The sequence below is a fragment of the Anneissia japonica genome, unplaced genomic scaffold (genome assembly GCF_011630105.1).
Source record: "Anneissia japonica isolate Jap-2015-1 unplaced genomic scaffold, ASM1163010v1 scaffold737_len1565949_cov176, whole genome shotgun sequence".
NCBI lineage: Eukaryota > Metazoa > Echinodermata > Crinoidea > Comatulida > Comatulidae > Anneissia > Anneissia japonica.
The window spans coordinates 1,475,833-1,492,299 of record NW_022741618.1 but is presented as its reverse complement, the minus strand read 5'-3'; the positions used below and the strand labels follow the sequence as shown (position 1 = coordinate 1,492,299).

Sequence of the window (16,467 nt, the reverse complement as noted above, 5' to 3'; positions counted from 1 at the left end):
ATTGTAAAACAGCGGTAAGATCTCGCCTGTATATGTTATCCTGCCTAAAGATGTTTTAAATAAAACATAAGCACATACCTGTCTCTTTGAGCACTCCATGTTGTACATCCGATAGCCTAACGTGGTGTGGTGATTCACTCTCTCTTTGAATCTTCCATTCAACTTCACTCAGGCGTCCAATGATCAGATGCGCTGACGCTGTTCACATCAACCAGGATTTAACATCTGACTGAAGCTGAATGCGTTTAAAATAGATTTAAGACATATTTATTGGTCAACTGCGCACTGTGACGCTAAGATGTCATATTCCCAATTGTTTGATCTATTAAACGATTTTACGATATTGGTAGCCTCTTTAGAATTTGAGATTGAATAGTTTTGCTAAATACAACAAGGCATTCCTTTACAAAATTTGCATAAACCCAATTTATTTTTTCGTTCTTTATATTATTATTATTTTTATCATATATGAATATTATTGGTACTATTATTGTTATTATTATTGTTGTTGTTGTTTTTATTATTATTATTATTATTATTATTATTATCATTATTATTATTATTATTATCAAAAACATCAAAAGATTGAAGGAAGCCCAAGTTGTTTAAAGTACAAAAGAAATGCAGTTACCTGTTCAAATATTAACAGTGTATAATCAATCATTATGCATCTTAGTGAATTCTATATGAATTGCTTTTTAGAAGAAATATATGACTACAAGCACAAGCTAGCCGAGTTCGGAGTGGTGTTTAAAAACACTTAAGGTATATTCCATGGTTTCCTGAAAACAACTTTAGGGTTGTATCTTGTTCAATATGAGTAATTCTCAGCTTCTATCCTTCTTAAGCCTATTACTTATTTATATACGCTATTACATAATGTCGGCCTATTTGAAATGTGATTTCCTTGTTTCTTGTAATTAATTCTGTAAATGTATTTTTAATGTGTTTAAGCAAGTTAATTTACCGTTATTCTAGTAAAGTTAAGTCACTTAACTTAAGTGACTTAACTCCTTTATCTAGCTATAATTGAGTGGTTCACGTCGAACTTTTAACTAGTTAAGTGGATATATATCTAGATAAAAGTTCGACGTGAACCATGCTTATGTTTAGTGAGTGTTATGTCCGAATTTTATGCCTGTTTCTAATTATTCAAGCTCGTTTTTAATTCAATTGCATTGTTTTGATTGTATTTCTTTGCTTCTCCTTGTTGGAGGTTATTCTGAATAAATGAATGAATGAATGAATAATAATTATGAAACATTAGGCCTAGGTAATATTTTTTTTTCGATTAATATTCTAATGTCCCTTGATCGAGTGGCGATGGGGGGGGGGACCTTATCCTGAATAAAATCCGGAAACAATATCACTTCCAAATTATTTACAAAATCGGTTTGAACAACTTGTGCTAGAATAGCTATCATTTACCGTTATAAATGCATATTTCAATCCAATATAACGTTTAGACTTCTTAGTTTTTGTTATAATTCATTTCGTTTTTAACTATTTTTAACTTGTTATCACAATTTCAGAGTAATTTTCAGTAGTTTAAGTAGGCTCAGTCATACTATACTAATTACCGTAATCAACCGTCAACAAGCGTTGTTGTTGACGGTAATTAGTATAAATTAGTATGACTGGGCCTAACACAATGTTATTATTAGTGGGTGTTTTTATTTTTCTTTGTTAGCGTTTATACATTTGAAACGAACATAATACTATAGTCAACAGAAAAGTAGGTCCTACGCCATTTTTGCCAACCCTGGATTCGCTACTGCAAAAAGTTCAAAGCCAAGTTCATACGGACTGTCACCCTGAAAATAATATACCCGGTACTCCTTTAAATTTTCTTTTCTAAAGTGACATGTTTTTTAATTGTTATACTTTCGGTACACGACACATATACTTATAGATATTATGTTTACACGTAGCATATGTTACAAGGTGAATCAAAAGTGTAATACAATTATCATTGTCAACTCGTCATGTAAATCTTGCATCTATTTAACAACTAATCGTAGTTAAGCCATTATTATTTATTCAGGTTACACGTCCTGCATACTGACGTCATATTTAGTAATTCCAGATTACAGTAGTTATTATATATTCTACTTGTTCACACTTAAATGCTTATTGTAACTATGTCACCCAAATGGCCCAATTAGGCCTAATAATAGAAACGAGTTCCGCCCGGGGCTGAAAATAGACTAATTCAGTTTTATACCTCCATGGTTTGTTTGAATACCGGTACGTCCGTAATTTTGTGGCTTCCGAGTTTTTATCCCTAATTTTATTGACTTAAAACCCCGTTTTCTCATAATGTAGTACGGTGTATGCGACTAGTACCGTATTTATATATTGGCTGGTGATCTGTCCAGTGTAAAAAGTAAGAAAAAAGTGAAATCCGTACCGAAAACGCAGCCTCAGATCTCAATGGTCAGTATGAAGGCGAATGGTGAAAGCCCAGGGTCTGAGACAAATAAGGATAGGAAAATGGATCATGCAGGGTCAAAACTCATCGATTTTTTAGGCAGCAGGTGCAGATGATGCGCATAATGCTGTCTAGTAGTTTGGTAGGTAGGTTGTGCAATCATCTGAATTTTTCTGCTTTTAATTTTTTTTTGTCTAATAATTTTTAATAATTTCATATTATTTTAAAGTCTGTATGCATATAGCATATATATATAATAGACATATAGTATAAATATATATTTAAGTGTATGTATATTGCATGGCCAGTGGCGAATCTGGGAATTCGAAATAGAGGGGGCACAGAAGGACTTTTACAAATAGGGGGGGGGGGAGTCAGTACATAGTTACCAACCTGAGAGATTTTAAATGCGTGAGTAACTATACCAGTTGACTCCAAGTATCGAAATGCACGCCATCGTGTCGGGATTCAATATTTCGACATTAATTATGTCATCATCAGAATTGATGATTATTGGCTAGTATATGGGGACGTACTGAGTATTCGGTACGTTAACACATCAGGTAGTGTAAATAATCACTCCTATGATATTTCCTGAGGCAAACTAATATCTTAATAGCATTTGTAGTAACTTCCATCTGGCTAGATAATCTGGAGGTCGTGTGTTCGATTCCCACACGAACCATTTTTTTTTAAACTTTCATATTGGCTAGTAATTCGGGATATCTAATTTGAATATTTTTATAATCTATTTTTTAACATGATTTAAAAAAATAAATCGGACTTGAAACAATATTCATTCATAATAAGTATTTTGAATATTTAATAAGAACATAAAATATTTATTAATAACATTTATTTTGAATATTTAGGTTTTTCTTTACTTTTGACACCATAACCATGCGTAATATTGTAGTTTCCATCTGGCTAGATAATCTGGAGGTCGATTCCCACTCGAACCATTAAAAAAAATCTATTGGCTAGTAATTGGGGATATCTAATTTGAATAGGCCTATTTTCAATTCCTGATGATGACATAATTAATGTCGAAATATTGAATCCCGACACGATGGCTTGCATTTCGATACTTGGAGTATGTATTATCATGGAGGTATAAAAATATACCTCCATGGTATTATACTATCTTATCTGAGCTTAATCAGTGGACTTTTCGGTCCCCCCCCCCACCCTGATTTTGTGATAAATCGTTATCGCACATGCGTGACAAGGATTTGTTTCTGCAAAATGCGTGTTTCATTCAAAATCACCTTGAAATTCGGGACCGTCCCGGACGATGCGAGACGTTCGATAACTATGTCAGTACATGGAGGTATAAAATATATATTTATACCTCCATGGTCAGTACCACCTTAACCCCACCAAGGTTAGGGCTGTGAGGGTGGTAAGATAATTATGATAATTTGGCACCTCATCTCATGGCTGGACATGACAAGTTCAAGTTCAAGTTTCTCTTTATTGTCACGTAAAAGTTCACATGAAATTCTCTTTCCAAGGTTAAGAAGCAGTACACCATATACAGAAATATAAATAGATAAAAGGTGTTAAAATAAAGATACAATTCATTAGTAAATATAGAAAAATATGAAATAAGATACATAAGCATAGAATCAACTACTGTATATACACTTATAGATTGCAGCTATCTCTTATGACTCGCATTGTTCAATCGGATTGCAGAAGGGAGAAATGAGTTGTTATGACGAGAGGTTTTCTTTAATGAGGGAATAATGCGACCTGATTTACTGAAGTTGATATATTTACTTAGAGGGTGTGTGTTGTCATCTAATATACACTTAAATTTCCTGCTAATGATTTCAAAATAAATATTTTCCATTTCTAGGACATCCAAACCAATTATCTAACTAGCTAACTTTATGATCTTATGTAATTTACCAGCATTTTTCTTTGTTAGGCTATTGCACTATATGATACAGCAGAATGACATAGTCGACTGGATCATGGCCTGGTGAAAAGAAACAATGTATCACGGCCGACATTAAAACATCTCAGTTTCCTTAAGAAGTAAGAGTTTTGGTTAGCTTTTTTATACAATTTTTCAGTGTTAGTTGCCCAAAACAATTTATCATCAATCCATACTCCTAACTACTTATATTCACTAGTAGTACAAACATCAGTGTTATTTATATTTAAAGGTGATTTTTGAGTACTATTTTTCCTGAAATCAAATACAATTTCCTTTGTTTTACTTACATATATAATCAAGGAATTGTTATTGCACCAGTTTACTAAGTTATCAACTTCCTGTCTGTAAGCCCTCTCATCATTATCTTTTATAATACCTGTTAGACATGTGTCATCAGCAAACTTGATTATATGACATGAGTTTGATGTACTTCTAAGGTCGCTGGTATATAATGCAAAAAGTAAGGGTGATAACACACAACCCTGTGGTGCACCAGTATTGGAAGTTATAACATTAGATAGAACATTGCCTATTCTTACACACTGTGTTCGATTCTTTAGGAAGTCCTGAATCCATAAACATAAATAGGGATGGACATTCATACCGATAAGTTTATTTAACAGCAGATTAGGCTTAATAGTATAAAATGCTGAGGAGAAGTCAATAAACAACGTCCTAGCATAGCGTTTGGGCCTGTCTAGTGACTCATATATTGGGTGTAAAAGACATGACACAGCATCTTCTACTCCCTTTTTACTGCAATAAGCAAACTGAAAGACATCAGTAAATTGTTTGGTTTCCTTAATTAATAGATCTTTCACTAGTTTCTCAAAACATTTAGCAATAATTAATTTTGTGTAAGTGCAATTGGCCTATAATCATTAAGTACTTTAGGTTTACTTATTTTCTTTATAGGTGATATGATAGAATTTTTCCACGATGTTGGTACTTGTGATGAATTTAACGACCAGTTAAATACCGGTAGTTTACATAGGATAGGTGCTAATTGTTTGTTACAATATTTCAATATTTTTCCTGATAAATTATCTGATCCAACTGCCTTATTAGTTTTAAGAACACATAAATTTGAATATAATTTTCTTTTTTTTTCTCCAAATTGGTTATAATTTTTAATTATTTATTTATTTATTTTTTAGGGAGAGAGGGGGGGGGGGGGGGGGGGGTCGGCTGCCCAACCCTTGGATCTACTATGCTCGGTCTCCAACTGGAGATGTTGGTGACACTTTTATCAGAATGCTTGCGGCATCAGTTTATATTTTTAGAGCTCTATTGAACGCCAAATGGGAAACTTTTAAAAGTCGACTGTGTTCTAAAGTTGCCCTTTTGCAATTCAATAGAAAATAAGCTGGATTGACACTGAGTAATAACATGCCCTCAACCTTCTATCGACCAATGCACCTAGGTACTTGGCCGAACTTGGCATTTTAGCTATTGGTAAGGCTTAAAAGGCTGAAGCCTATAACACGTAAACTCGAAGTGTAAATTGAATTCGTCCTTTTTGAGAAGAGCTATCGATTGCTAAGGGAAGACTGCAAATAGGTTAAAAAAAAAAATAGGCCTATACGAAAACCATCAAGCAACTAGTTTATTTGCATTATGTGGCAACCCAGTTAGATCTATTTTAGAGTAATCAATTCGACAAAAGTTATAAGGTGAATAAGTTAATTTATGAATGTAGTTAGATGAATATACAACAATGACATAGGCCTACCTTAACGAAACCAACAGACAAATTCCGATATGAGCTACTATATTCCACTTACTTGCAGAAAATCATGTGGCTATTCTTAAAACGAAACGTACTTCCATCCTACTTCTAGAAATGAAACTGAAAATTTAATATAGATTGACTAGATTGGTTTAGATGAATACTGTACAGTCATGGGACTTAGGTTGGGTTTTTCTCCTTCTATTTGTGTACCTCCGTGGAGAGTGTAGTGCCAAATGAGATAGTTTAATGTAGACGTAAGGTATAGGCTAACTCAGAGGCGTAACACCAATGCGATCTCAGAGGGAGAATTACCAGGGACCCCAGTCCAAAGAAGCACTTGAGTGTGTGAAAATGAAAGTTGATTCTACGATTTAATAGCCACTCAATGTAGTCAAAATTAAACGGCAACAAATTCTCATGATCTTTTATCAGCGATTTTCGGCAACCACAGAGACATAATTAATATATACGATGTACCATATAAAATAAAACTTTAAAAAATTGTCTTTTGATGTATTTACTTACATAGTTCAAAACCGTTGAGTCCAATTCCACATCAGCCCAACCATGTTCAGGCTGAGGTGTGGAAATTTGAGGAAATAGTATCTGTAGATGGCCGGTATTGACACTTTATCAAGATATCACATCATCATGATATACGGTAGTCTAAATGTAGCGCCAACAAATTGCTCGTGAATCGTGATCTTTTTTTCAGGGATTTTCGGCAACCACAGAGATCTAATCAATATGAGTGATGTACCATAGAAAATAAAAATAAAGAAACACTTTCTTTGATATATTTAATTTATTTGACCAATTTCAAAGTCGGGAGGCCTCATCATTTTAGGAAATAGTACCTCTAGATGGCCGGAAATGACACTTTTAAATAGTAAATTCAGCATCATCACCACATCACCATTATATAGTCAAAATGAAGCGCTAACAAATTCTCATGATCTTTTATCAACTACCGTATTTTCGACAACCATAAAGATCTAATGAATGTGTTTGATGTAACAGTACCGGTACTATAGAAAATAAAACTTAAAAAAATTGTATTTGATGTATATACTTTACCTACTTCAAAATCGTGAGTCACACCAATCTCAGCCCCACTGTAGCTGGGTTTGTTTGAGGTGGTAAAATTTGGGGAAATACTACGACGTACCCTTAGATTGCCGGATTTGACACTCTTATATAGTAAAAATCATCATCATTGATCTAATTAATTGCTGTGATGTACCATAGTAAATAAAACTTAATTGTCTTTGATGTATTTACTTTACCTACTTCATGTGCCGAAAACCAATCTTATCTTTGCACGCTGCTTGTCATACTTCTCAAATTATTATAAAAGCACACGCACTCGAGTCGTGTATTATAGCATAGAGAAAATAGTTCTATTTTCTCTATGATTATAGGTAGGCCTAATTCAGATGTTTGTGGGCAAGGATACTGGTATGTTGCTATAAAATAAAAAGTACTCTGGCTGTGACAGCGCTCTTTCGTTAAAACCTGGGTCATTAATGCAGTTTATTTCAACAATTTTATAACATCTTCTTGACTTAGGCCTATGTAATTGCGTGTCCACTTCCCCCTTGATCTGCGCCCATAGGTGCATGAGAGTCCACACCACCTCAGGCCAAGCGGCCACGTTGGGCGAAAATTTTAAGAATATGGACTTCTGGGCGCCGGAAATTGCACTCTCATACCTTCAAAATCTTACCAATAATTTATGTTAACAATATAATACAATCATTTTTAATACAATTTAAGTGGGTGCAATCGCACAGTCTGCAGCCCCACCCACTGCATCCGCCCCCAGCATTAATGCAGTTTTTTCAGCATTAATATTCATAATGGTCTTAGGTTAGCGAATAATTTATACTGAACTTCCATGGGACCCACCCCCGGCCCCCACAACTCGTCATTACGCCACTGGGCAAATCTCAGTTTTTGGATTATGAAAGACATCTTTATTTTGGAATAAAACGCATTGCACGTAGACGGAATGCCTAGGTACTGTAGTCAAATATCTTTTGTTACCCTTGGCAGCGGCGGCGCTACAGATTCCCCAAGAAGGGGTTCTTTTGTTGGACACCAATACACAAAGTATCTAACCAAAAAAAGGTAACCATCGTCTATTTATTCTTAGTAAATTAAAGGAGTTCAGGGTTAGCGAGGATATTTTATACTTATTCTTTTCTAGTGTAGTTTTAAGCGTTTTACTTACAATATAATGATGAGGGCAGGCCCGTGAAGAGGGTTGCAACACATCTAGGACATTAATGTTGAATATTTATGTAAGAAATACCGAATAATACGCAGCCTTTATTTTCGATTATGTTTAAAGTTAAGTTCAAGGAAAAAATGGAACAATACGTAGGTAGTTATGAACAATTCCTTTATATTCTGTTATGTTCAAGGGCAGGTTCAAGGAAAAAATAGAACAATACGCTGGTAGTGTATGGGCAATTCCTTAATTTTATGTTATGCACAAGGGTAAGTTCAAGGAAATATTAATAATATTAATATTAATAAAAATAAATAAATAATAATAATAATAATAATAATAATACGTGGATTTATGAGGCACAAATAAACAAGGTCTCTAAGCAGATACATAAGCAAATGAATAAATAGTACATAATAAAATAAATAAAAAGGTATATATACATTGTGCCATCAAATAACAGTATTTATATCAGAGTATTAAAAGTAGGCTTAACAGCAAATATCCACTACTCGCGATTTACAAAATCAGATATTTATATTGAAATCGGCAATAACTCATGTAAGTTGTTCATCCATTTTTACTTAATATACACACGTACATTTCAAAGTGTTTAAATAAAATTTACATATACTTTATAGAAAAGGAAAGATTGAATCATAAACAAAAAGGATAAAATACTGCAAACATTACAGTTATTTATGGTAGTACAAGACTGCAATGTTGATCTTGGGTTTTAGCAGGCATACCGTCATCACTGGATACGTTAAACCTTTAAGTCTCTACATTTACGTAGGGTTTAGTCCGACAGCAATCATAATACCTGCCTGAAAAAACAGATAATAATTAAATTCGTAGGCATCAGAAACAAATTCTTAAAAGATCAAGACCATTTTAATAACAATAACGTGCTTATGTAGCACACAATAAAGCACCACCTACTGTACGTACATTATACCTATCACATACGTACGTAATAATGTCGGTCCATGGACCTGGTCGGTCTACTACGTAATAATATTTTGCAGGTCCCTTCGTATCCAGTCTCATAAAAAGCATAACTGAGATGGGAGAACTGTCATCCGGTACTGTACAGGTTCCAGAAATATAATATAATAAATCTCACTCTTAAAGATGCACTGATGTCATGAGCTAAAAAAACAAATCAATTCCATATTTGAATTGCTTAATTTGTACAAGTAATTACATTACAATTAAACATTCTAATAAGAACAAATTTTCCCCGTTACCAGTCAAATAATATACCTATCTTTTCTTTAATCTTTTGCATGAACACTTAAATTGGCTGGTATTTGAACATTTTTGTAGTAAGATGTAAAAAATGATTAAATATTTTAACTGTTTCTGCTTGGAAGTTAATGACTTATTTGATCATTTTAACAGCTATTCTACATTTTAATTAGATTTTTTATTTATTTGTTTTTTGGCAGACAGTGTATTGTGTCTTCAATGTCATGATGTGATTTCTTATAAAAACACAAAAAATATCACTCAACAACAGCTGTTCAAGCTCAATTGCACTATTTTAATTAAAATATTAAAATTTAACTTTGTTTCATCCAAGGTCAAATACAAGAAAGCAAACTACTGTTTGAAACAAACATCAATACTATTCACCAGATCTCATTTACAACAAAACGTGATATTAACAAGTTGATCTGGTTTAAATGTTAATTTTAAAAACAAAAAAGAAAAGAAATTATATCACTACATCATTACATTACTACATCGAATATTTCAATTTAAATTTCAGTAAAATCTCAACTTAAATACAAATGCAATGCATAATTATTGGTAAACATTGTGTGTGTGTAGACTGTAAAGTAAAAACGCAGGTGCTTTAGAAAATTAGCATAACACATGTGTCATAATATAAGGCAGCTGTCTTAGGACACATGTTGCTTAAAACACAATTGTCTTCGAACACAACTGTATAACACATGTGCGTTAGACACTTATGCAGTTATGTTTGGTTTGTCACAAAACATCAGTATATTAAAAACTCAATACCTACCTACAGTACTTAAAATACATAATGCTTACTAACCAGTCTATTTAGTGAATAATATTAAATTCGATCAGATTTTAAATAAATGTTCCATAATTTACATTACTATCGTTATCATCATCATCCTCATTCAGTGGTGGATTAAAAAAAAAAATGAAAATTGTAATTTAATTTAGGTCTGAGAGTGCAATTTCTAGCCTTTCAAGGTGCCAAAATATATTTTCTTGCCTCAGCTCCAACCATGGTGGGGCTAAGGTTGTCTAGACCCTCCGTCTGTGGAAATCCCTTCCTGGGCCCCCTCTATCTCGAATTCCTGGATCCGCCACTGTCATCCCCATGAGGCAAAAACATCAGTACATTTCAGAATGAGTTAAGTATAGCTAACATCATATCAAATTACTATGGTTACTGAAATAATAAGGATCTAAAACATAACCATTTGGAGGCCACAGAATATGCAGGTTCGAATCTCTCCATTGGATAAACCATATAATCAATGGCAGCTGGTATCCCTTAAATCACAAGTTTTGAGAGGTGTTGCAGCCAGGAGAAATTTAGCCTACTCGGTCACTCTTGTATTTACATGCTTTTGGTTAAACAGATAAATAATTTAAACAAACTCAACAATATTATTCGGCACATCGTATGGGTGGAATGTTGGTAACCCCTGGCACCATGGTACAGTTCGGTAGACAATGCCGTAGCCAGCTATTGGGACAGTCCCAAAAGTTTTCTAATGGGTCCACGAAGAATGGGTCCAGATTTCTCATATTTAGCTTAAAATGGGCAACATTTAAGAAAATGGGTCCAGATTTTTCATATTTTTGCGTAAAATCGGCCCACATTGTTTGAATTTACACGTAAAGTGGGTCCACACTGATATTGTCCCGCACTGTTTGAAAATCCTGACTACGGCATTGTTGGTAGATCTTATTGTACTATACCATGTTGCAAGGAGTAATAATGTTTTTATAGGGCACTAATTATAAATGGGTTCTGGTACAGCCATACCATTTGACTATGTTGGTATAACTTACATATGTAGCATAAATCTGAACATGGTAGACACCGTGTAACCATGGTAAGTCTTTATATACCACCAAGGTGTCTTTATGCTTTATAATAACAATTCATATGGTGAAGACACTGTGTTAACATGGTTATTTTTACCATAGTGGTTAACCTGGTAAAGACAGTGTGTTATAATGAGGGGTATTTTTTTTATACCATATTGTTACACATTTACTGTAGCTGTCAAAGAAATACCATTGGTAGGTACAATGTTATCCGCATATTTTGACATTAACAACCAATACAGTATATCATGCGAAATTGTACTCAAACTTATACAAGACCATATAATATCATGGTACATAATACACTATGCAACATCAATTACAAAGGATAACCAAACATTATTATACATTATATACATTATTGTACATACTTACATTTAAGTATTTGCTGGTACATTGAGATAGTATTACCACTTATTAGCCCAAGGGAAGCACAAGGAATCAAGTACATGTTACTGGAAAAATGTTAATTGTTTTAAACAGAAAATGTGTCAAAGTTCATCATTTTTATTGGTACATATTTTACTGCAAGGAACATAAAAGAAGACTGTATTTAGCAGATGTCGAAAGCACAAAGTGCCTGAGAATAGCTTTGAATTCCCTAAAGAAAGCCTGTTTTATTATGCCGCAGTATGTGGTTTAGAGAAACGTGCGGGATGCAAATACATGAAAATAATAGAAATGTCAAAAGAAAACCAGAGTAGTGTAAGCAGGTTAAGTTTATATAAGCCGGGCACACATCGCGCTGTATGATGCCTCATACGACTGTCGGCCAACAAACCCAACTCCGCTCTCTATGAACGTCTGACAACGCAACACCATCTGATGATTATTGATGGCAGACATGAGCGGAATGCCTCTTAAAAACTAGATGTTGCATGCACCTTCTTCGCATGTGCATTTCCTGTAGGAATTGTGCGTCGGATGATGACTGACAGGTGCAACGTGTACCTAGCTCTACAACAGCTGACAAATTCCCTTTGTAACCAATTTGCTCTGAATAAGCTGAAATGTCAGATTTAAAGAACTTTGCTCACATTAAATGGTAATATAAAGTCGTTTGAGAATGGAATATTACCATACCCCTAAGTTCCACACATTGTCAGATGGCTATAGATAAGGCCTATATTATATACCATAAAATAATCACACAAACAATATATACAAAAACCATAGTATTATAATATATAATTTCCTTTTCTTTAAAGTTTGCATCAAACTACATTGGCTACTTTACAAACAATAACAATTACCTTAAAAACAAAGAAATGTATATTTAAAGTGCACTACTGCACTCAAGGTTTTGTAACCTGGAATTCTGGGAAATGACATTTAAAGTGCTTGTCTTTGGCGTACATGTTTCTATCATGACCCTGTCATCCACGACAACCAACCAAAGCTTTCTGCTATCATGACCCTTGGTCTATGACCTGCCAATTGTTTTCCTTTTCATGACCCTATGAACTGTTAATGGAATCTCTATCATAAACACTAAAATCTGTCAATGTCCTTTATTATGACCCTACATACAAGATTCAAATAGGGGTGCTGATGGGATCAGCGAAGTCAGTTGATGGTCACTAATTTGCAAAATAAGGTAATTTTTAACTACATGACGGTTTTTTTTTGGGGGGGGGGGGGGGAAAGTAATTTTTATTGGTATTACATGAAGAAGATTTGTATACACTATACATTTTCAAGTAATAAATTGACTTTTTTTTTTCTGCCAAAATATGGAAATCAACAAATTTAACAAATCCAATTGTAATTTTTGCTTGTTTCCTTTGGATGAAAACTAAAGCCAGAGTGGTTAAAAGTACATAATCACTCTGAGCATAAAAAAAAAGAAAAAGAAAAGGGGATTTCCCACTAGTGTAATACCCAAACTACTTCCTGTCTTTGCTATGCAGGTTTGTGCTGAAACATGCTCTAGTGAAAGAGATCGTGGTTTGCACATAAAAGAGAATGATCTATTTGGATTATATGGCAACCCACATTTGAGCCCAATTATAAATATTATAATAAAAGTCAGGTTATAGTCATAATCCATCACCTGTTATTTTACTATTCCTTATTATTCTTTTTGCACGTTTATAACAGATTTTGATCATTTTGAATGTTTAATTCATTTCTTCAATTGAATTGTTAAGGAGTTTTTCCTAGATTTCACTAATTTGTGCTCAGTAACGATTAGAATGTAACTATACATAAGGTTTACTATCTGGGAAAAACCCCTTAGACATTCATTAAAACTTTGAATATTTCATTTTAATGATAAATTAAGTTATCAAACCACAAACGAGACACAGATCAAATCAAACCAGTTTTTGATTCACAGACGCCTATAAAAATCAATCAGCCAATTTAAGGGTCTATGCAAAGAATAATATATATATATATGAAGGTTTGGATGGCGAGTTGACAATAAGTATTATATTAATGATGTGTGTAACAATGGCTGAATCTCAGTGGAATACATTACTGTATAGTTACATACAAGTATGCCAAACCAACAGTTACATATATTATATATCTAAATTATATACAGTATACTGGTATGTTTACTCATATCTAAACCTTCACTGTCTACGTACTCATATTACATGTTTAATTCTGAATCGTACCACACACATACCCCCTCCAGGAAAGCTCTTGGGCTCACTTTGTCTATTTATATCCTTTTTTAAAGGAGATGACATCTTACCATTAAACATACTTAAATAATCTATAAAAATACTCCAAATATTTATAGAATAAAACTGGGACATATCTTTTCTGGGTCATGTTTAAGTACAAAGGCTCACATAATCGCATACACCATAACTATTCTATTAATATTATTATCATCAGTATTATATTTTATCAATAAATAAATCGTATTGCATCAAATATGGTGTAGAAATTTACAACAGTACTATGGCAACACCAAAGCCAATATATACTTAAATTTGGAAATAATTTGATGTTGATCAACTTTTTCTCATCCAAAGCCTTTCTTTTTGGCAACCCAACAGCCAAACCATATCTTAAAGATGTATTGTCCCCATGCAAAATACCAAAAAAAACGTAAAACCATTTTTGAAATTAACATGCACATTTTGATGTATGCCTAACATAAAATTACATAGAAATTAGCATACTTAAAAAATGTTTACCGACAATTTTACAGCAAAAAATGATAGAAACACTTCCAGTCACTGAATGTGTTTTATTATTACTATCCAGTATAAGAATCAGGGTACACATATTTAAAATTCAGTCATTTCTATGCTTCAGTTAATAATTGGTATGTAACTGCAAAATGAGCAAGTTAATTTCAGAATTATTTTTCATGATTTTTTGTCATTTTCAGGTGATAATACTGTACATCTGTAAGCCATGCCAGTGTACACAAAGTTTGATCTGATAAATCTATCTAACAAATTTATCTGATAATTATTCAAATTTAAGGCATGCAGGCAGACACTTCTGAACTGAATTCTCACTGTTAGAGATGTAAAATACAAATATGCAAGAAATAAATAGTTACTACAGTATGTACATATTACACAAGTAATATCTCAATGTTGTATTTGGCATACTACACTACTACATTATTTATATTAATCTACAATTCAGAAAGCTGATTTTTAATATATTATATCATAAATATGATTAACTTATATTTGTTTTTATGAAGAAAAGATATTGCCTTAATTAAAAACATCATTTATAATAATGATTGTTAATAAGATTGTAGAAAAAATAAAAAATAAAATAATAATAAAATAAATTGACTCCATACTTATTTAATAAATATGATTGCTAATAAGATTGTGGAAAAAATAAAATAAAATATTAATAAAATAAATTGACTCCATACTTAATTAATAAATATGAAATTAAACTTAAAATTTTGCCACTTTTTTTTTTTTTTTAATATTGTGGATATCATTATAATATATTTGGTATAAAACAATGATCTGAATATAAGGTAATCATAAATAAAACAATAATAATTTAAAATATCACAACAATTAATATTAATTAATATATGCCATTAATTGCCACTTGCATACTTTGGAACAGACAAAAAATGGACAAATACAAACACTGATAATATACCGTATATACTCATATAAGATTTTTGGACGATTTTTGTATGTCTGGCTTATAAGAAATCGCCCTGTTTCATCGTAGGAATTCCCACTTTTTTCTGCTGTTTATGGTCTTGGTATTGCATCTAGCTGGCTAAAAACAGAGCCAAATGCAAGGCTGATCTTCAAAAATTTATGAGTTTTTAAATGTTCATCAAAAACCTTATTTCCCCGTATTTAAAATTGCGTTCATTCATACTAACATTTAGTAGCTTCATTGCAGTAGCTAATTCATGTGATTTAATAAATCTAAAATTTGTATGTTGTGCGTATAAGACAACCGCTGTTTTTTATCGTAATTTGCTATTTTAGGCCTCGTCTTATACGTGAGTATATACGGTACCTCCTCGATATATATCGCATAATGTACTTTTGTATGTGCATAATAAATACTCCTGTGATATTTTTTTTTATATAATAAATAATTCTTTAGTAACCATACCATTCCATGTGCTCATGCAATTATATTGTACAGCAACGTTAAGACAGGTTTATAAAAGCAATAAGGCATTATATAAATAAATACTTTAGAACTATATTACAGGTTTTTTGTGACCGTGTTTCCGACTGAACAATACCACTGCTCTCAAGCCAGGCAATCTCTTTATTGCTGGAATGGCGTAACATGGAACATGTAACAACGGTTGCACACACGCACCGCTTTTCTTTGACCGTAGCGTGGTAGTGGCACCGAGTTGGCTGAGCATCTAGCACAAAAAATCTGGAAATAAACATAAAATATTGTCAATACCTAAATCATTTAAAGCCCCATTCCCGGCAAAATTTCAATTTTTAAGAAAAATCTAATTTTTGTATAATGTTATAAAGATTTATAAATATAATATGGAATTGCTAGTTTAACTGAATTTAGACATTCCTAAGAAT

General features: G+C 32.8%; 2 protein-coding genes across 2 annotated transcripts in view; both read right to left on the bottom strand.

The window, feature by feature from the left end:
* The window catches only part of LOC117118843 (SH3 and PX domain-containing protein 2A-like), a 38,556-nt gene extending 38,354 nt beyond the window's left edge, over nt 1-202 (bottom strand). The window contains exon 1 of the mRNA XM_033263561.1: nt 79-202. Coding sequence (XP_033119452.1) covers nt 79-108 — 30 coding nt within the window. The 5' untranslated portion in view covers nt 109-202. The remainder of the gene's footprint in view (nt 1-78) is intronic.
* A 15,173-nt stretch (nt 203-15,375) lies between these two features.
* The window catches only part of LOC117118862 (lateral signaling target protein 2 homolog), an 18,037-nt gene continuing 16,945 nt past the window's right edge, over nt 15,376-16,467 (bottom strand). Inside the window, exon 7 of the mRNA XM_033263605.1 lies at nt 15,376-16,303. Within this exon, the coding sequence (XP_033119496.1) occupies nt 16,187-16,303 (117 nt within the window). The 3' untranslated portion in view covers nt 15,376-16,186. The remainder of the gene's footprint in view (nt 16,304-16,467) is intronic.